Source organism: Aythya fuligula, chromosome 1 (assembly GCF_009819795.1).
Source record: "Aythya fuligula isolate bAytFul2 chromosome 1, bAytFul2.pri, whole genome shotgun sequence".
Taxonomy (NCBI): domain Eukaryota; kingdom Metazoa; phylum Chordata; class Aves; order Anseriformes; family Anatidae; genus Aythya; species Aythya fuligula.
The window spans coordinates 43346524-43368880 of record NC_045559.1 but is presented as its reverse complement, the minus strand read 5'-3'; the positions used below and the strand labels follow the sequence as shown (position 1 = coordinate 43368880).

General features: G+C 44.2%; 1 protein-coding gene and 1 non-coding gene across 2 annotated transcripts; one reads left to right on the top strand and one right to left on the bottom strand.

The window, feature by feature from the left end:
- Positions 1–36: 36 nt before the first annotated feature.
- Positions 37–14058, top strand: LOC116497819. The gene is made up of 9 exons (XM_032201762.1): positions 37–185; positions 1407–1520; positions 3395–3469; positions 8854–8940; positions 9879–9962; positions 10467–10644; positions 11272–11370; positions 11806–11886; positions 12940–14058. The coding sequence occupies exons 1-9, from the start codon at positions 91–93 to the stop codon at positions 13183–13185; spliced, it is 1059 nt and encodes a 352-aa protein (XP_032057653.1). The 5' UTR covers positions 37–90; the 3' UTR covers positions 13186–14058.
- A 7830-nt stretch (positions 14059–21888) lies between these two features.
- Positions 21889–22037, bottom strand: LOC116485217. Its single transcript, XR_004252820.1, has one exon. It is a non-coding gene; the product is annotated as a U12 minor spliceosomal RNA (small nuclear RNA).
- Between the last annotated feature and the right edge of the window lie 320 nt (positions 22038–22357).

Below are 22357 nucleotides of genomic sequence, written 5' to 3'. Positions count from 1 at the left end.
AAGAAACTCCCTAGCACTTGCATTTGCTCTCTGCGCTCCTAGGAACACAGTGCTGCCATTCACTTGAACATTTTCTCCTCCTGTAACCTCATGGATGGACCTGGCTTTTTTTCCTGCAAACCACTCGGGATGTGCGGAGGCTATATGGACACTTATCCTAAAGAGGTGACTTCAGAAGTTGACAGGTATGTTGCACAGGGGTTGTCTCCAGCCAAACTTTAAACTTAAAGTTCAAACTTAGACCTAGTAGGTCTGGGGGCTTGCAGGAAGGGAACTTCAAACATTTCCTGAGTGAAATATTTCAAACAGCTTTGTTTCCTACCTCCTGTCCTGTGGAGCTTCCCATAGGAGTCACAGGGTCAGTCAGTCTCCCATGATCAAATTCTGCTCCAAAGGATAAGGCGCACCTTAAATGCATGTGAAAGGAAAATAAATTTGAAAGAACAATATAAACAGTGTAACAGATCCTAGACTTTAGGGGAACCCTCTCTGTACTCCTTTATTTTGAGGGGGAAGGCTGACTTAAATCTTAAATGCAGATTTTATACTGAAATGGTGAGTTCAAATTAAAAAAAAAAAAAAAAAAGTGTCCTCAGTTAAAGGCTGGAAATCAAGTAATATAGCTGAAAACCAAGCCGCTCAACTAAATAAATCCAAAATCCATTTCAGCGGGAGAGGAATGGGGAAGTCCTGGGAGAGAGGGGCAGGACAGCCCCTTGCAGAGGTCATGTAGATGTCGATCAGCATAAAGCAATGCATAGGCTTCCCCTGATGCTGCCTTGCTTTGGGAAGGAGCTTGCTGTCTGCTCTACCTGTATCCCAGCTGCAGGAGCACCTGAACCTGGGATTGCGTTTGTGATAGCAGTTGATGTTTGGGATTCACACTGGGAAATGGGGCACAGAGCAGGTTAGAAATTAAAATCACCTTGAGAACATATTGCTTTGTTCTTCTCTATTAAAAACAAAAACAACACATACCGTACAAAGTTGATTTCAGCACACCAGCCACCTGCATTTGTTCCCCACACTCTATAGTTCTGGGTTTTGTTTCTTTTCTGGGAGGGTTCCCTTTATCCTGCCCACTTCATCCAGCCCTAATGATTGCTCAAATCTTCCACCTATGTGTAGGAAACCCTGGCCTGTACAGTCCCCTGAACTGTGCTTGGCATCATGCGGGACAGGGCTAGCTCACTTCTGCCAAAACTGCATCCAGGAGTGTTCTGTGCCATCGTGTGCCCTGGAGCCTGTATCCCGGCTCTGATCTATTCACTAGCATGGATGTAGCCATGGAGTATCTGTTCATGAGGCTGGCTGTCTTTTATAAGATACCTCTTTAGAGTGTGTGATCTTTTTTTCCCTTCATTTTAAGAATTCTCTTTTTTTTTTTCTTTTTTTTTTTTCCTCAGAGGAATGTTAAATACCTCATGGCAAAAATCAGCCTGTGGAAACATGACTTCAAATACAGAGGCCTTATGTACCAATGTGATGGAAAGGCTGGAGAAGGTGGAAGAAGAACTTAGGTGAGTCTGGCAACCAGAAAATATCCTCATTCTGGTGGTCCAGAGTTATGGACCCCTGCAGTTCTACCATTGTCCTTCATGTTCCCAGCTTCTATGGCAGGGAGTGTTAGGACAATAGTCACCTCTTTGGCTGGAAGGGAAACTCGAGGGCTCTTTACAGAGATAAAAGTAGATCCATGTGGACTGTTACCTACCCTAAAACCATAGTTTGTTGAGGCTGGCAGTACCACCAAGAAAAATACAACACAACTAGTTTCCAGCCTAGTGCCATCCCTTGCATGGCCCAGCTTTGGCATGCATGGGCTGGGACACAGACATGCTTAACCCTAAAAGGAAGGAAAGCAAACAAGCAAGCAAGAAAAGGTTTCCTGTGACAGTACAGTTTTGGGCATAAGTTTTCATGGTGCCCATATGTGTGCCAGGTTTCTTCTTTCAAAAGAGTGTTGTTTGATTCCCCCAACTTCCCACCATGCCTTCAGTAGCAGAAGCTAGAGACCCGCAGGCCAAGGCAAGCTCTAGTATTGCTGACAGATACTTGGGAATATTACTGGCCAGGTTTGTGCAGGGGTGTCCGGAAACCATATACTTGGTGTTTATGGAGCAATGCACACACAGGAACAAACACACTTCCTCCACAGTCTTTGGCACTGGAGCCAGGGAAGACACAGCCCTTCCTCATAGCTCTGAGGGGGCTCTCTGCTTTGTGGGACAGAAACCCAGCAGAGGATTTGACCACATTCCTCTTTCAGCAAGGAAAAGCCTGGGTCTGTCCAAGCAGACAAGGCCTCCTTGTTGCCAGGGTCCTGCAAGCAAATCCTTTGAGCATGCCTCAACAGGAATAACTGTACTAAGCCTGAAAAATGTACTCTAAGTGGCCACACGTAAGTAGGGTGGGGGAGCTGGTTGGGACCCTGTTCCCTCTCCCTCCTGCCACAACTGTCCAGTGTGCTTGCTCTCCCTAGCTCCCTCGCTTCTCCAGCCTTCTCACTCGATTTCTCTACCAGTTCTGCAAACTCTGTTCCTCCCTAACCTGCAGGTGTCTTTTGTCACACCTTTTCCTTCTGTCCTCAGTCTGGCAAGAGTGTGCTATGTGAGAAAGCAGAGGGCTAACACTGGGGTCTGACGAGTGGTGAGAGTCCCCAGAGAAGAAATCTCAATGTCCTGTCTGCAACCTTCTGAAAGTTCACCTCTGTTTTAGGGATACTGTCTCCGGATGATTTCCCTAACCTTGGGATACACTGAAAATATTGAGAGAATAGTGCTTTCCCCGGGACTGGTATGGGCTCTCCATGCTTCCCAGTCCTTGCTGAACCTTGCTTCCAAAGGAGGGAGGACCGAGTTATTTGCAGATTCTTCACCTGCTGGTGGCTGGCACTAATGCCCTACGGAGAGCAGTCCCTTCTCTGCCCTAAAACCAATGAGGGCCCTGATGAGGGCCCCCATCTAGTGTATGCAAGTACAGGTTGGACAGGAAGTTACAAACAAGCTAAACAAGGGTGTCTCTGGCTTAGTACCAACATTTGTGGGGGCTTTATTGGGAACCCAGAGCCAGCTTACGGAAGCTGTTTAATCTGCATCATATAGCATACAGCTTTTACATTTTGAGAGTATTTTATTTGCAGTGCTAGCTCTGCCTTGTCCTTATACTCAGAATATCACAAACCACCTACCTGGCAAAACACAGTCTTTAGAAGTTTTGGTCCATAGTTTTTTTTTTTAATTTCTTTTTTTCATATTTTTTTTTTTTAAATCAGCTAGAAGCTGATCAGGAACTGGAGGGAGGAATCTTAGTTTATGCATTTCATAGGTCTTTAATGAACATTTTCTTTCTTACTGACTGTAATGTGTCTTATAATTTCTTTCTTCCCCAATAGACTGATGGACAGTGAGAAGAGAGATTGGCGTGACAGAATTGAGAGTCGACTACAATTTCTGGAGAACTGCAACAAGTACCATGATTCTTTATTTTAAGAATATATATGAGGGAAAAATCATGTGTTGCTGCAACGGTCACGAAAACATACTCAACCTTGGTTATCAGAACTGTTCTGCGGGGTGGTCCAAACTTTCATTGTCCTGTTTGGTTTCACTTTCATAGATAGGCTTGAGATCCAAGACAGATTTGTCTTGGAGTACAGATCAAGGTACAGGGTACATTACAGGAAATCAAGTCAGAGAGGAGTCAGAGAGGGAGATTCAGGGAGTCAGAGAGGAAAAATGACCGGTGGAAGAATACTCTACCCACCCTGAGGCACAATGATGAGCCAGCCACCACACAAGAAACAAAGGCTCCCCTATCCCACCGGGCAGCCACTACACAATAGACAAAGGTTCCCCCATCCCACCAGGCAGTACAAGGGGACCTAGGACAAGGGGGGAAGGTTTCTGCTTGGGTGGTAGGTGAGTCCTCTCCCTGCCCACCTCACCTTCCTGACTAGCCTTACGTAACAGGTATGAGGCTCTAGAACTTGACAGTCAAAACAGTGATGTAGACGAAAGCCCATCCTGGTTGGAAGGGATGCCTAAGGCAAGGCAATCTACCCCTCACATCACTACATCTTCTATCAAGAAAGAAAGTAGGGTTGTTGCCATGGAGAACTCCCTTCTGAAAGGGACAGAGGGCCTGATATGCTGTGCAGACCCAACCCACAGGGCAATCTGCTGCTTCCCTGGGGCTTGGGTAAGAGACATTGCCAGGAAAGTCATTCGCCTGGTACTGCCCTCTGACTACTAACCACTACTGGTTTTTCAGGCTGGTAATGACAAAGTAGCAAGGAGAAATCCAAGAGCAATCAAAAGGGACTTTAGGGCTTTGGGGTGACTGGTTAAAGGATCAGGGGCATAGGTCATGTTTGCCTCTGTCCTTCTGATAGTGCTTTAATCAGAGGGACTGTGTTCTACTGAGGTCCTTTGGTCTGCTCCACGAGGTGCTGTGTACAATGAGGTGCATTTGAAGTGCTTTTGCACAAACGCACTCAGTATGAGGAATAAATGGAATAAGCTAGAAGTCTTGGCTCAGTCCCAGAAGTACAATATCATCGGCATCAGCGAAACCTGGTGGTATGATGAGTCCTGTGACTGGTGTGTTGCAATAATGGTTACAGGCTCCTCAGGGGGGACAGGCAGGGCAGATGAGGTGGTGGGGTGCCAATGTACATGAAGGAGGGTCTGGACTGTATGGCACTTGCAGTTGGTGATGGCAAAGTTGAGATCCTCTGGGTAAGGATTAAGGGATAAACAAATAAAGTCTATTACAGACCACCCAGTTAGGATGACGACACTGATGAATTATTCCTTGAGAAACTAAGAAATACCTCGAGATCAGCTACCCTTGTCCTTATGGAGGACTTCAACTTGCCAGACATCAACTGGAATTACCACATGACTGAAATGAGCAGGTCTGGGCGGTTCCTAAAGCAACTCAGTGATAAATTCTTGGTGCAGGTGCTAAGGGAGCCAACTAGGAAAAGTGCCCACCTAGATCTGTTGCTGGAGAACAGAGAGGGTCTGGTGGGAGACGTGGCACTTGGTGGCTGTCTTGGTTATAGTGACCATGAAGCAGCTGAGTTTAAAATTTTTGGTGACAGGAGGAAAACTGCCACCAAAACTTCAGACATGGATATAGGGAGAGCAGACTTGAGGCTGCTCAGGGAACTAGTCAACAAGGTCTCTTTGGAAACAGCTTTTGAAGGCATTGGTGTCCATCATTGCTGGTCAGTCTTTAAGCACTGCCTCCTAAAAGCACAGGATCAGGCAATTCCAAAATATCGGAAGTCAAGCAGGCAGGGCAGAAGGCCAACTTAGCTGACCAGGGATCTTCTTCTAGATCTTAGGCATAAAAAGAAAGTGTATGGCTGCTGGAAGCAGGGTCAGGCAATGTGGAAGGACTACAGAGATGCTGTTTGTGTTCATAGGGAGAAAATTCATGCAGCCAAAGTTCACTTAGAGTTGAAGGCACACAGGTCTGTGGGAGACAATAAAAAGGGCTTTTTTTTTAATATGTGAATAGAAAAAGGAGGGACCAGAGAAAACATAGGTCTGCTACTTGATGGTGTAAGAAAAATCTCAAATAATTTTCTTCAGACAGGATCTTCTGTGAAGCTATTTTATTCACAATTGCAGAGGTGAGTGTTCTGCCAATTAGGAGCACATTATAGTAAACAAATCATTACCTTTTATTCCCTATTGCTCAACACCTGATTACCTCCCCTGTTTCCTCATTGGCTGAGTACTACAGGTTCACAAGGTACTCAACACTCCTCTACACCATATATGCGCAAGTTTTCTTTTTTTTTCAACCCTGCAAAACCACAACTTAATTTCTCACAGCGGGGATGGTCACCTTACAGACAAGGACATAGGCAAAGCAGAGACATCTAATGCCTTCTTTGCCTCTGTCTTCAATGCTGATGATGGGCTTAGGGAACCCAGGTGCCCTGAGATGGAGGATTGTATCACAGAATAGAATAGTATCACAGAATTTTCTAGGTTGGAAGAGACCTCAAGGTCATCGAGTCCAACCTCCAACCTAACGCTAACAGCCCTCCACTAAACCATATCCCTAAGCTCTACATCTAAACGTCTTTTGAAGACTTCCAGAGATGGTGACTCCACCACTTCCCTGGGCAGCCTGTTCCAGTGCCTCACAACCCTTTCAGTGAAGAAGTTCTTCCTAACATCTAACCTAAAACTCCCCTGGCTCAACTTAAGCCCATTCCCCCTCGTCCTGTCACCAGGCACGTGGGAGAACAGGCCAACCCCCACCTCGCTACAGCCTCCCTTGAGGTACCTAAAAAGAGCGATAAGGTCACCCCTGAGCCTCCTCTTCTCCAGGCTGAACAAGCCCAGCTCCCTCAGCCGCTCCTCGTAGGACTTGTGACAGTGGGAATGTTGCACTCCTGTTGACCCTGAACATGTGCAGGATTTCCTGCCCTACCTGGATCCATACAAATCCATGGGTCCAGATGGGATCCATCCCAGGGTGCTTAGAGAGCTGACTGACATCATTGCAGGACCTCTCTCAATTATTTTTCAATGGTCTTGGGAATCTGGAGAGGTCCCAGTTGACTGGAAGTTGGCAAGTGTTGTACTGATTTTCAAGAAGGGCAAGAAAGAGGACCCTGGCAACTACAGACCTGTCAGTCTCATGTCAGTGTATGGTAAAATTATGGAGCAGATTATCCTTGAATTTATTGAAGTGCACCTGGGGGACAATGCAGTTCACAAGGGGTAGGTCCTGTTTGACAAATTCAATTTCCTTTTATGATGAGATCACCCATCTAGTTGATCAAGGAAAACCAGCTGATGTGATCTTTTTGGATTTCAGTAAAGCTTTTGACACAGTTTACCATAGGATCCCACTGGACAAAATGTCCAGCATACAGCTAAACAAAAACATCACACGATGGGTGAGCAATTGGCTGACGGGCAGGGCTCAAAGGGTTGTGGTAAATAGGGACACATCTGGCTGGTGGATGGTCACTAGTGGGGTCCCTCAAGGCTCCATTTTAGGGCCAGACCTCTTCAATGTTTTTATAAATGATTTGGATGTAGGGCTGGAAGGTGTTTTGAGCAAATTTGCTGATGATACTAAACTTGGAGGAGTTATTGACTCTGTTGAGGGTGGAAAGGCCTTGTGGAGAGATCTGGACAGATTGGAGAGCTTGGCAATCACCAGCCACATGAAGATTACCAAGAGCAAGTGCCAGGTCCTGCACCTGGGACAGGGCAACCCTGGCTAAATGTGCAGACTGGGTGACAAAATGCTGGAGAGCAGCCCCGCAGAGAGGGATCTGGGGGTTGTGGTTGACAGCAAGTTGAATATAAGCCAGCAGTGTGCCCTGGCAGCCAGGAGGGCCAACTGTATCCTGGGGTGCATCAAGCACAGCATCACTAGTCGAATAAGGGAGGTGATTGTCCTGCTCTGTGCCTCTGTGCAGCCTCACTTCGAGCACTGTGTGCAGTTCTGAGCACCATAGTACAAAAAGGACATGAAACTATTGGAGAGTGTCCAGAGGAGGGCTACTAGGATGGTGAAGGGCCTAAAGGGGAAGATGCATGCGGGGTGGCTGAGGTCACTGGGCCTGTTCAGCCTGGAAAAGAGGAGGCTGAGGGGGGACCTTATTGCAGTCTACCGCTTCCTCACAAGGGGGAGCGGAGGGGCAGGCGCCGATCTATTCTCTTTAGTGACCAGCTATAGGACCTGTGGGAATGGTATCAAGCAGTGACAGGGGAGGTTCAGGCTGGACATCAGGAAGAGGTTCTTCACTGAGACGGTGGTCGCACACTGGAACAGGCTCCCCAGGAATGTAGTCGCAGCACCAAGCCTGTTGGAGTTTAAGAAGCTTTTAGATGGTGCACTTAGTCACACCGTCTTAATTTTTTGGATAGACCTGTGTGGTGCCAGGAGTTGGAGTCAATGACCCATATGGATCCCTTCCAACTTGTGATATTCTATGATTCTAAATCATCTTGTGACATACACTTTCATTTCTATGCAAATACTTTTATGAATAGGTAATGGCTCCTTTAGCAAGAGCATTGCCCAAGATAAAGGCATCCAGCCCAACAAAGAAAGGAGAGGTGGTAAAAGCAGCTCTGAAGACATTTGGAGTAGATGTGTAGTCAGTCATGTTTTTTGTTTGTTTGTTTGTTTGTTTTGTGAAAACTGCCCTCATGAGCTAAGCATGCATCAGTGGAAGACATGGTAGCTGGGATATGGAGAAGAAGGAGGGAAGTTGTTGATCATGAGTAAAGGAAAAGAAATAACAGCCTAATGAATCACATTTTGGGGAAAAAAAATAAAATACAAACATAGATCATTCACAGTAACTAAGGCCAGGAGTGAATAAACTTCAAATAGTATAGCTGGATTTCCAAACCCTTCCTAAACTGTACACAGCTTTGTGGAGAAGAGGCTTTCCTATTGGGATTTCACTGAGGACGAGTTGTAGTATTTTAAGTTTCTGATCTTGTTTGGAGTATCAGTAGAGTCATTAAGGATTTGCAGATGATCAGTCATGGGTAGCCTGATAATGAGGACAGGCAAGCAGGAGAAACAGTCAGACTTTCTGAAATCATAGAGCTTTCTTCAGGAGTGACTCAAGTTCGAGACTTGGGTTTATGTAAGGCAGTGATTCCCAGACCCTGGACCTAGACTCAAATAATGATCAAGCTTAGTCACTTGTGTGACTAAGTGAGTTAGTTTGCTTAATTATGGAAGGCTGTCAGGAAACCAATATAGATCCAGATCACACCTCTCACATTCAGGTCCTTATTCTTTGTTTATTCCCAGGTCTGTTTGTTTAACATAGATTGCTTCTTCCATTTCTAGGCAGAGTACAGTATCTGATCTTTCCAAGATGCAGGAGACCAGCAAACTTGACCCTCCTTACAACCATCAACAAGGGAGCTCTCTGGAGTAAGTGCTGGGATTTTCTGAATTTGCACTTCTCAGTATCCTCCTTTCACCTAGAGCCAGTCATTTTCCTTCAATAAACATACTACATTTACCACCTCCAAATTTAGACAGTCTCTGAACACAATATTTCTGCATGCACTAATGAAGGTAATTTAATTGACAGCATAGAGACTTGATGGAATAATTCACAAGATCAAAATATTAATACAAGATGGTATACCTTACTCTGAAAGGAGCAGAAAGAACCATGGGACAAGAGGTGTGCTTTTAATTAGAACTGAATGTATTTGCTCTGAGATCTAAAATATAGAAGGAAACATAACCTCTAAAAAACTGGTGAATGATAAGGAAAAAAAAAAAAAAAAAAAACAACAAAACAGTTCTATGGTGTGAGTATGTGATAGACCAAATATCTAGGTTATCATTTAGAAAGGGCTTTTTTAAACTCTAGCAGTATCACCTAAAGAATAGGCATTGGAGATGGGAGAATTTCACCCACTGGAGAGAGACTGCAATTACCCAGATATCTGTGGAGAAAGGAATTCATGAAGACAGAAACTCTCTGAAGAGTTTGGGATGTTTGGTGCTGTTTTGATATTAAAAATGAAGAAAACTAGAGAAGAGATGAGCGTAGATACTAACCAGTGGAGAATACTTTTGTTTTTTTTCAAGCCCATTGTCTTTCTCTTGTCTCACCTCTGATCCTCACAGCCCCACCTCTCTTTCTTGTGCTGTAGATAGCTCTGCCCTTGCTTTGAGTATAAAACCTAGGTGGGGGAGGTTGTTAAGCTGGTTATGTGGAATCCTTCCTGGGTGCTCTGCGCCCTCCCACCTCATAGTGTTTTTGCTGAAATGTTGGTGATACCGCAGGAGCAAGTCTGCTGTTATCCAATAACCAAACACAGATGAAGAGACCTCTTGAAATAAATCTGTTTCAGAACATTTTCTGGAAGGGTCACCCATAAAGAGCTTGAGGAAGAAAATCAGAAGATGAAAGAGAAGATCAGACGACTAGAGACACGGTAACATATATATTCAGATTTCTGATGCAGTGTGTTTTTACACTGAAAAGCCACACACATCTTGCTTTCTCCAGTCCTTAGAGACTCTTTTTTTCTGAGCAGGCAGTGCAGGCACCTTCTCCTCAGACTTTTGGCCTGTAAGCATCTCTTTATAACTGATTGATAACTGAAGATGGATTGGGTTGTTCTACAAAGGAAAGGAGATGTTCCCAGGATGAACATGTTAATAAAAAGAATCAGCGTACAAAGACATAGTCCAAATACTGCTCTTTGATCACATGCAAATCACATTCATTGATCACTGTGACCATGCAAAATTGAGACATGAAAGTACTCTTTCCCACACAAAAGCTGCTTACCACCTGGTATGGTATAGCTGAGAAGTGCATTGTAGAAAATATGGTATTCCTGAAATAGATTAATTAAAATAGTTATGCTTATTCATTATTATTATGCTTATTCATCTTGTCTTAGTTAACTTTTTGAATACCCTTCTTGCTCTAGATACAACGAGCTCTTGTCTAAAACGATGAGCATGCACAAGCAATCAGAGAACATGAATGACCCTTCACGCTTGTCTGCTGTAGTGCAATTGTATGAGATGCTTAGGCTACATGACTGGGAAAAATTCAAGAAATACTCAACCAACATGACATATAAAAAAGGCAGAAGCATAATTAAGGTTTGTTCTTGTCCATTTTATCAACCTGAATCTTATCAAATTGATGTGCTATAGCCAGTACAGCAGGCTTTGAGTATTTAGTACTTCTATATCAGACAGGATTGGGTACTATGTTACTGTCTGTTATTTACCAGTCCAGCAGGGCCTATGTAGTGATGTAGAGAGTAAACTGACAAAGACCTGCCTCCTCTTGCCTTTCCAAAAGGCATGTTCAAATCCCAGTCCCATTTATCACCCATATTAAGGACAAGTGGGAAATCAGTCTATTTTTCTTCTGGTTAATGCTTTAACTACTAGATAGAACATCCCATTCTGATGTCTGACTCTTTGTTCTGATTCTGAGATGATCTAAAGGAAAATGGTAAACCTTAAAGGACAAAACTGAGATGAAACCATTATTACCATTGATTGTAATGGCAGGAACCCACAGATGCTGATGAATGGGCTTCAACATGCAGACAGCTCATTGAAACAGTTTATTTCCCAAGTATTAAAGACATATTTCAGTCAATTAGGGACCCTGCAATTTACTCTAATGCTGATGTGTTTTCAGCCCATGTTTCTCACACCATGCTTTCCGTTTCACTGTGACTGCTGCTCTGATCAGCTGTTGTTTTTCTATTGTAGAAGCTGTTTGACGCCTGTGAGAAAGACATAGAGACGAGAAAAAAAGACATATTTAATGTCCTTGATGTTTTGAATTGCGCTATGGCCAACTGCAAACAAGTATTTATTTTCTCTGTGTAACTGGGACCAGGCGGTGGGATAACGGGGCTATCTGTGCCTGCCATTCATTTAGAGCTTAGTTTCTGCAAGGGACACTGTTAAAGTATACTGGTGATTACAGTGGGGATGTCATGAGCTGGGAGGGATGGGGGAGTGGAAAGTTGATCTTCAGCAACCCTTCTGTGTCCCACAGATATATGCTGCATGTCTGAATTATGTGGCTGGCTGAGGCACATAAACAAGTGCAGAAGACATTTCCCAGATGCATATTGCTTTTATAGGACCTTCCTCCAAATCTTGAAACTGGAAGTTTCTCCATTGCTGATTGACATGATCTGGGAAACACAATTTTCCCAGATTATTTCCCAACACACTCAGGGGCTGCACTGCTGGCATCACATGCTAAGCTTGCTTTGTGCTGTCTTTGGTTTGTAGGAGCTGATGCCAATTGTAACAGAACTCTTAAGAAATGCCTATTGCCAACAGCAGTCAGACTTTTACAAAAAAATTACTAAGGTAAGTAAAGATACAGCCCAGAAATAGGGGCAAAGATTCAGTTTTCTGGTTATGTCTGCACAGTTTTGTACAAAACAGGACAGGTCTCTCTTCTTGGAATTATTTTCCACTTGTAGAGAGGGTCTTCTAGCCCATATACTCCCACATATACCCGCTGGCATGCACAGAGATACATGTAACCTTCCCAAAACTGCATCAGGAACAGTGAGGAATGGCAGGAGAGGCAGGGCAATGCCCTCCCTAACGAGGGTGCAGTCCTACCAGGTGAGCAGAGCAGGGCTGGTGATGGTGATCAGGGTCAGCCACAGAGTAGCAATCACCAGGCAAGCCCACAGTGATGGGGCAAGTCAAAGATGAGCTGAGAATTCAGTCCGTGGGTCAGAAGAAACGGTACAAGGCTGGACATATCCCTACATGATAGCTCAGGCAAGCACCCAGCCAACACCAAACTTGAAACAACTGCTGGGCTGACGGGCAGAGGCCATGTGGGTAGAGGCCCCTGCTGAGCCTTCTCATAACTTCTTATATCACTCTTTCAACCAGCCTTGTTGTTTTTGTAGCATGCTATATCAGAGCAGACCCTGAACACAAGCAGTGTTCCCTTGGGGATGCAAGGGAAAGTTTGCAGAAGCTGTTGATGTGCTCCAAGACCCCTTGCTATACAAATGGACTATAGTCTAGTGCTTTTTATCCAGGAGATAGGTACATATGAAGCTTCCAGAGAGCAGCTTCCTCCTTTTGAAGTTTGCTGGGCCTTTTCAAAAGCTCAACCTTGTCAAGGTCTCTGCAGAACTCTGTTGAATACGAGGAAATACAGACAGCTTCTGGTTGCTGGAACGTTCCAGCATCCAGGACTTAGTAAATAAAAGACCCTTTAAGGTGACCCTGGGACCCCTGCCTGTCCCACTTTAACACTACCAGCTTTCACAAATGAAATTCTTCAATGCTTAGCTCATGCGGAGCATCTGCACAGAATGAGCACAGAGGGAGGCAATGTATGCTAATCAAAGTAACACTGTAAGGCTTTCACAACTGTTCTCATTTGATTTTCAGCAAGCTAATGTTACTCTGGAAGATGACGTTCAAAACCAGTTTGCACTGCAGTGCTGCAGAGTTTATTGTCTGATGCTTCTTCAGGAGTCACCAGTTAAAGCTGTCTGGCACACACAGGAAATCCATCTTGAAGAGTTAGAGCATGTGGACAAGAAAGACTTTGAGCACTGGAAGAAACCAGAGCTTCTGTGGCCCGTACTGAAATCTGGGGAAGAACTTATTGCAAAAGGTGTAGTCTGGGATTAAAAGTGACGTGACTTTTGAGTTAAGATACACACTTAAATGGCTATAAGAAGATGAAACAGCTGCTGTGCAATATGTTGCTTTTCTTTCTCACATGAACACTCTGCTTTCCATACCTAGTTAAATGTGCATGGCTTGGGATGCTTAGGATAAACTGCTATTCACAAACAACTACTAAAAATGGAAGATGTTTGTCTTGGTGGCATGCATACATTTTATGTAATTTTAGTTGTGACTGTCTAAACAGCACTTGTGTGAGGAGAGAATCTGTGTTTGTAGCCTATCTTATCTGTTCTTCATAGGTGCTTATGACCTTGTCAGATAACACTGGGGATCTCAGCCACGCTGTGGAGGCACCTGCCTCCTCACCAACTGCGGGCTCCTACTCTCAGCAGCTCTGAACTGCACTTTGGCAATGGTATCGCTACCCTCCCCTGTATCTACACCCAGTGCACAAACTGCAGGCTCTTGCTTTTTGCTAATGAAAAAGCAGTGAGGATAAAGATGACCTGCTGGGAAAAAGGTCTCTCTCTAGAGTAAAGATGTACTTAACTGAGAAAGAGAGCAAGGAACTAAAAAATGAATAAACCAGAGCTCTCAGAGGCTACAGACTCTCACAAGACATGTGTTCATAGGTATATAGACACAGACACAAAAGCCCACTCTTGCATACCAAAAGGTTACTTCTGTCCACACAAATGCTGCCTGCCTGCTAGTACTCAGCTGCTTTCCTCTGTCTATATGATTTACTGCTCCATGGCCCTTCAGCTAGATACTCTCCATAGCTCTAAAAGGTATCTTAAAGTTGCATTTCACAGTGTAAAGGGATGAAAAGAGGCAAATATATGTTTATCAATGTATGTGATGAAATTTTCAGTGAGAATCTTTATATCTACAAATAAAGAAGAATCTTTATAATGAGAATCTTTATATCTACAAATAAAAAACAATGGAAAACCTGTTGTGTGCCCTCCAAGACCTTTTCTCTGGTTCTGCTTTCTAGTCCAGCAATTTTTGTTAGTTTTCTCAGTTGCAGAAACTCTCCGGCATTTTCTCAAGGGGCCCAGGAAGAAGGGTAAATTTCTCTGCAGCTCTCTGCTGCAAGCAATGTTCACTGCTTCTCTCAGGATTCCAGCATTCTGTGAGCATGTTGCAGGTCACAGAACCTGACAGCATGAGCTGGGATCCAGGGATGATCTGAAAACCTGGCTTTCAGAAAACCACAGTATTCTGAGAAACTGATTGTAAAAGACCTTTACTAGAAATATTTATTATGAAATAGAGCAGCTGAATTAAAATTACTTATACATCCTATTTCCTACAAATTTAGCAAAAAAAATAAAGAACCACAATAGTAAGCTTTACATTCCTCTTAAGGTGTTGCAGATGAAGGTGGATAGTACATTAACGCTTGATTTTGTCCAGGCTTTAGAAGGTAAATGACAAGGAAATTGTACTGTATTAGCAAGTAGGACATTCAGTGCGACCCTGAGCCAAACACCATATGATTTTTTATGTGTAATAGTACATGCTCTTATGCTCCATTTGTTGCCTGCTTATGAATTTTATTAGCCTAATTTTTAGGACCCTGTGTCTCCCTGAGTCAGTCTGGTGCTGTTCTGTGGATCAACTTTATCTCTGAAGCTCACTGCTTCTACAGCTTCTCATACATGTACATGGCCCTTTCCTTTGATTTTTTTTTTTCTTTCCTTAACATTTTTTTTTTTGTCTTTAGGCCGGAACATTCAAATTACAAAGCTTTATATTTCAAAGGCTGATTCAAAGGCCTCCAGAAGGCTACAAGCACTGTTGCATTCTTTCTAGCAGGCTTCACACACACTCGCTAGTCTCTCTTAACAGCAGGAGTAGTCTTTTTGCCCTGTTTGTACAGCATCTAGCAGAGTCTAGCAGACCTGGACTCTGAGTACTGCTGAAATACCTTTCTCTGTTACATGTGCTCAGCTAGTCTCAAAAGATCAACAATTTCCCCCTCCCTGCAAAAGGTTTCATTTGGCCTAGAGTGCAGTAGCCAAGGCTGCTTCCTTCCTGCCCAGATACAGGATTTTTAACTATTCACTGCAGACCAGGTACTTCAGGTGTCTCTGTGCGTGAAATTTTCCTACTGCCAGACATTCAAATCTCCTGGTGCAAAGGACAAGATCCAGCCTGTGATTCAAATTGACCTCTCTTCCAAATCTTGACATTACATTTGAGAGTGAAAGAGAAAGGGAAGAGAAGGGTTAACAGCTGTGTCTGCTGCTGTGCTGTTTTGAGATATCATATAGCTTCTGACCAAGGATGTCAGCATATTTCCTGAAGAGGTGAGTCCCATCTCTTTCCATTTCATAATAGCATGCAACCGTGAAATAACCTAGTATTGTCTTCCCTTCCAGCTTTGGCTCTATACTATCATTAAGAGGCATGGAGAAATGCTACTGCTACCTGAAGGGAAATGTTTTTCTACCAAAGCTTCTTCCACCCTGTGCCTCGTGGGGACAAATAGATTCTTCCACAATCTGACTGAGAAGTGTTTTCTGTTCGCCACCATCTCCTCCCCTTCCTTTTCATCAGTCACCACTATCATGCAAAAGCTTTCCTTCACTTGGTCTCTTTTGCTATCTAAACCAAGCTGAGATGGTTCTGATCTAGACTTCGTGGAAATTTTGGTAGAAACCCTGAGACCCTATCCCTGCTCATGGATTCTTCATCTAGGCTGGTGGAAGGTAAGTCTGCCCATACCTGTATACCTTATGTCTCTCCGATGGGTGGCAAAGGATGAGAGTCTAAGTTTGCTCATCACTGCCAGAGACATTATGTTCTGCAAGACAAAAGCTCCATACAGATGAATTCACACAGCCAAGGGGATTAGATCCTTGGCCTAGCATCAGGAAAGTATTATTCCATTTTTACACTATCATCCCAACAGTGATGCAGGATTATTCCTGGAGCTGAGGCACAATGGCTTTTTTTCAGCTCTGTGGGATGTAACTGGTTGCCACCTCAGTCCCTCAGACTTTGGTGGGAGATCTGTCTGTCTGCTCCCACCAAAGATCCAGCCTAGGTGTTCTCTTCCCTTCTGTTGTCCTGAGAGGGAGAAGAGCCTGTTCCCAGCAAAAATTCAATGTAAATAAAAATTAATATCATTCATATCCTGGTAGAAATATTATTCAAAACATCAGCAGTCTACTCAATGTTCCACTTGACTAAGAAAATAGTTTTGCTGTATCCTCACTGAAGCGAAAGAGGTAAAGGTTAGCTCGTACTATGGAGACATAATGTTGAATAATAACATAACCAGTGCAGCAGACTGAAGCATTCCTCAGTTTCAGGGGTCTTCATAAGAGGTGTCTCTTCAGGCTGTTGTATGGACCTTGTTATTCAGCTTGCATGCCAGTGAACTGCAAGGCCCGCTGGGACAGGTAAATGGAAAGCATCCTGCTTCTGTCTCCTCCTGCCCAAGCCCGTCACTATTCTGACTCGGAGAATCTCTGCTCCTGCTCTCTATGCCCCATGCTCTGAAGCAGCAACATCCCATAACTCAATGCTTCTGGTCTTACACCGCATTAGCTAAGTCATTGGGAAGAACACAGCCCATCAAGCACAGTATAGCCAGCCGGTCGAGGGAAGTGATTGCCTCGCTTCAAGTACTGAGTGCAGTTTGGCGCACCATAGTATAAGAAGGACATAAAACCATCAGAAAGTGACCAAAGGAAAACCGCAAAGATGGTGAAGGGTCTAGAGGGCAAGACATAAGAGGAGCAGCTGAAGTCCTTTGGTTTGTACAGCCCAAAGGCTGAGGGGAGGCCTCATGGCGGCCTGCAGCTCCCTCACGAGGGGAGCAGAGGGGCAGGCGCTGAGCTCTGCTCTCTGGGGACAGCGACAGGACCCGAGGGGACGGCATGGAGCTGGGACAGGGGAGGGTCAGGCTGGGGGTTAGGGAAAGGGTCTGCACCCAGAGGGTGGTCGGGCACTGGGACAGGCTCCCCAGGGCAGTGGTCACAGCACTGAGCCTGAGGGTGTTCAAGAAGCATTTGGACAACACTCTCAGATGAATAGTTTGATTTTTGGGTTGCCCTGCATGGAGCCAGGAATTGGTCCCAATGACCTTGTGGGTCCCTTTCAACTCAAGATAGTCTGTGATTCTATGATGTCTGAGGTCTCATAACCTTGTGCATAGCTGCCATCTATTGCTCCCTAACCCAAGGAGACCGAGTTTCTGGAAAGCAGTATATTTTCCATCAGAGGAAAACTATGCCAGTAGTTATAATCCACAGAAGTCTGCTTAGCTGTTTGCTGTGGTTTGACCTTTCCCTCTCTGTGTGACTCCTTTCTATTTATTTCACACATGCAGTGAGCTTTGGTAAGAGAACACACAGGGCAGCGAGCCACAGCTCTTCTTCAGATGCCTTAGACATGTTTGCAGTGTCTTGTCACACTGAGCACATTCAAATAAAAAGCAATTGGTGATCAGTTTGATGTTCTGGGGCATAAAGGACAAAGTCACAATAAATTCTGCAGAAGAGATTGGAGGTCCAAAAAACAAGTTACACTGTCTTGTCTTTTTCCATTAGTCTAGGCATCTAGGTATTTCTCCCATTATTCTGACAGCTTGGCAGCCCTGGAGGTGTATGTAAGATGGGACAAAGCCACCCTGGGACATCACTCACAGATTGTCTCACATTCTGGACCTTGATATGACTTGCAACAGGAATGCCCCATGCACTCCATAAAATAACAGCAAGGGTACAGAAGAGAGCAGGCTAAAGGATGTGCACAGTGCAAGGGCAGTCAGCACTTGGGATTTGTCTCTTGTCACTCAGTCTCTTACTTTCTGATAGCTGGAAAGGACCAGGCTTCGTTGGTTCAGACAGGTGGAGAGAGACAGTGAAAGGAGATGTTTGGCTCTGAGCAAGTCCTGCTACCCGTTACAAGAAAGTGGTGCAGCCAGAATCCAGGAGGCTCAGCTCTTGGAAGGAGGCATGAGACAGCTTTGTGAGTATCCAGCGGGCCCCACTTAGATCGTTAGAAGTACCTCATCAATGCTATTAGTGCAGATACTGGGTGAGGTCCCTGGGATGTATTTCAGTCATGTGGTTTTGCCTACTGACTCATGTCCCTAGGGGCACTGCACAGCTCTCATTATTTATTTTTTAAGGACTAAAACAGTGAACGGTTTTTATCTCCATAGGCATGGAAACCACTACACCACTGGCTTTTAGTTTTGAGTGATTACTTGATTTAGGATGCTCCTGACACACATGGGCAAAGCAGAGGCAACAGTGGAACAGAGGAACTGAAGAGGACTAAAGCTCCTCTTTTAAGATTGGTTTGGATTACATTCTTGACCACATACTCTGAAGGCAATCATGAAGATCAGGGACCTAAACATTTCTAACATGCTAAACAGATTATTGCTTGGCTTCTTCCATTTGTTTTCACTTCAGTGAAAACACTTCACTTCCACTTCACTTCAAGGCTGTGCTTTCAAGGCTGGAATATATGCCCACATCAGTAATGGAGTTTAATATTAATAAAAAAATAAACTTTGAGGAGGAAAAAATCAGCTGAAAGAAGAAAGACACCTCTGGTTGGCAACAGAGCTCTTTGTACTTAGCTAAGTAAGGACAGTGTTTGTGCAGTTAGTATACGTCTAGAGAGACGTAGTGATCACGTCTCTCTTTAATAAGGGAAGGCACGGCAGACTGGTGGGACTCTTTGGGCTTAGTGAGCAGCTGCTGCAGGCATTGCCAGTGGGTTCTGGTTACTGGGAACAACTGACAAAAAGGGCACAAACGCCATGAAGTGAAAGAGCCCTGCAATTACAGCCAGGGAATCACTATAAAGTTAAAAAGTTCCCATCTATGATTAGATTGAAGAATAAATATTAAAAAAAAAAAAAAAAGAGATGGAAAAAACGTAAAAAGAACTGCTAAGGTTTAAATGTAATACTAGCAATAACCAGCAGGTTTTAAAGAACAAAGACAGTCTTTGTCCAGCTTCTTAAAAATGAAATTAGTGGTAGGTGTCTCCATGTGGAAATTCTTCTTGGACAAACCAGTATAACTGACATTGAATATACAGCCTTTTACTGAATAGTATCTGCCCTAACTGAATAGTATCATACCTTCCCAGATAGTTCTTCAATTTGTCAGGCTAATTTTGGAAGCAGGTTCTGCTTGCTAATGTTTCTTCATCCTACCCACAAAGGATTCAAAATTTGGACTAAAATTTGAGCATATTCTGCTCAAGTACACCATTAAACAAACCAAAAGGGCTGCTTGCTGCAGAAACATCAACTGAAATCGAAAGTAAAAGAACAGCACTAAAAAAGCGGAACTGATTTCCCTTTAAATAGGTGTGTCAAGTAGCTCGCTGCATAATTTTTAGTAATATACGCTTACTCAGTAATAAAGCTCAAAATTTAAAATACTTTGAAAAGAGACTCTCTTTAATGAGACATTAAATAAAAGCAACAGATTATAACAGACAGGCAAAACAGTTACAAAAAGCAGTGTGCTCAACCTATGATGGATGTGTAAGAAGTTTCATTCACAATCATTGCAGAACTTCAAAGCAAGGCAAATGTAAAGCTTAACTAAAATCTCATGCCAGTCAAAAAAAAAAAAAAAAAGGAAAAAAGGGTTTTGTGCTCACAGTTTTATATATATATATATATGTATACACAAATATATATATGTATATACAAAGATAGATAGATATATATACACACAAAGTCAAAAATAAGGAGGTCTCAGGCTCAATTGCCCAGGCGCAGCACGCAGTGTGCCAGCTTCTAACCCTGACACGTCCTGCTCTCTTCTGGATTACATCCAACGCAAATAACTGAAGGACTGCAGCAGAGAAAAGAGAAGTTGAAAAAATAACCAGGGTTGCACATTTGCTGGTCATTTAAACGTTTACCACAATAAGAATATCCCATTATTTCTGCAAATATTTGCTGTATTCCAAACTAATCCCAAATCTGGCCCTTTCTCTTTGTTTGTATTTTTAAGAATAGAGTTTGTGCCTGCTAGATAGCATGCATATTAATAAATAAGTGTTTATAGAGATAAACAAGAGAGAGAACTCAACCTTATATTAACTGACATCTCTAGTGTAACCTCCAAAAGCATTAATGTCTCTCTACCTTCAAACTGGACAGAAAAAAAAGGAAAATGTAGTAAGCCAGGAGATTGTTATTAGTTATTAGGGTTCTGCTTCACTGTACAAAACCTGACATAGAAAAATTACCCAAGCAGCAGCTAGTTCCCTCTTGAGTTTAATTACAGAATTGCTCGATTGCTTTCATACAAAATATTTCTGTGTCATCAGAAGGGAAGGGAGGCCTGGGCCCTTCCCCAAGCAAATATTTGACTTCTCATTCACAGCTGAAAGAGGGAACTGGGAGAGAACGGTGAAAGCCGAGCTTGTCATGTCTCATGGCAAGAAACTAACCCCCAGCCAAGAGACCCTGTGTAAGTCACACAGCCAGAAGTGGGGGGAGCTACAGCCTGTACTTTTCCCTTTTTAACGTGCTCTGTAGCCAAGAGCTAAGGTATATAAGGTGCTGTAAGAGAGCACAGGGGGGAAATCAGTGGGTGCTAGATGAATATGACCTACTTGGGAAGAGTTGGCATGGTTTCTGTACAAAGACTTCCAAAGCTGTGCGTTTCTTTGAGAAGTCTGCAAGCAGGAGCATACTACTTGGTTGGTCTAATCCCCCTGGATTTCTCAAAGCTTTTGAAAAAATCTTTCACCACAGGCTTTCAAAGCATCTAAGCAGTCACGGGATGAGAGACAGCCTGTCATGAATAAATGATTAGCTAAAAACCAGGAAAGAGAGGGGAAGGGTAAATGAAGAAAAGCCACAAGTGGAGTATGGCTGGGGTCTGTGCTGGGACCTGTGATGTTTAACATTGTTGTGAGTAGTCTTTAAAAAGGGTGAGCCAGGAGATTACCGTTTGCTGATGTGAAATTATTTGGGGTCATGAAAGTGATGGAAGGACTGCAGAATGATCTAACACACAGAGCGGCAATAAAATGTCGGAATTTCAGTGTGTGTTTACATAAAAGGGGTGTTTACAGGGGAAAACAATTCTCACTGCACAGACAAAAGGACAGGCTCTCATCTGATCGCTATTGCTCAGCAGCAAAACTTAGGGGTTTTGACAAAAGATGCATAAAATTATCAGGAGCGATTGAAAAACAAAATCTGGTATTAGGAATCATTGGCAAATGAGTAGGAAACAAGACAGAAAGCATCTGGATTTGCCACTCTGCATTTGTGAGTGCTTGTTCTGTTCTAATTCTTCCCTGAGTGTTGGCTTACAGGGTCTGCTTTGGTTCACTTGGGTTTTTACCTCCTGGAGGAGTACAAATACTCCACAAACGACGCAGATGAGTTTTTTGTATTTGGGGAAACAGCACAGGTGCAGGGTGACGGGCCTGACACTAGTGCGCACCTTCCCGACCCTATTGTCTCCCTGCAGGGGGGGAACACACCGGAGAGATGCTTTAAGTCTGAACCACGGGGGCTGCTCTTAAGGTTACAGGAATGTGCTCGAAACGTGCTGTTGCAACAGCGGGGTTATTTTTTTGTTTGGGTATTTTTTGTTGCCCAGCCGCCCCCCAGGGCCCCTCAAGTCCCACACAATATGGCGGCAGGGCCGGGTCCGTGTCTGTCGTTATCACGTGAAGCACTAGGGTCGGGCAGATCGCGGCTCCCGGGCATCCCGCGAAGTAAGCGGGTCACCCTGGGGCGACCTGTACCCGCGCAAAAATTCCTCTCACATCAGCAGTGAGGACCCGGGCGTCACCCCGGGTCGTTATTTTCCTTACTCATAAGTTTAAGGCATGACGGGACCTTCTGCGGCTCGCGGGGAGGGCTCTGCGCGATACCTCTGGAGGTCAGGGCGAGAACCTCTCCCTCGCTACTCTGGATAGAACCGGCTATATCCGTGTTGCTCTGTTCTTATATCCTCTCTTTGCGCCATTCTGAGCTAAAAAAAAAGTATTTTTTGGTCCAAACAGCGCCGTGTCGTCTTACAATCCGTATGCAAATGAGCCGTCGGTGCGCCGCTAGGGCTTGTGGGACCGCGGGGCTGGGGAGGGGGCGGGCATCCTCTCACTGAGGCGCGGGGATGGGGAAGGGCGGGGGGGAAGTGCCGGAAGGGGT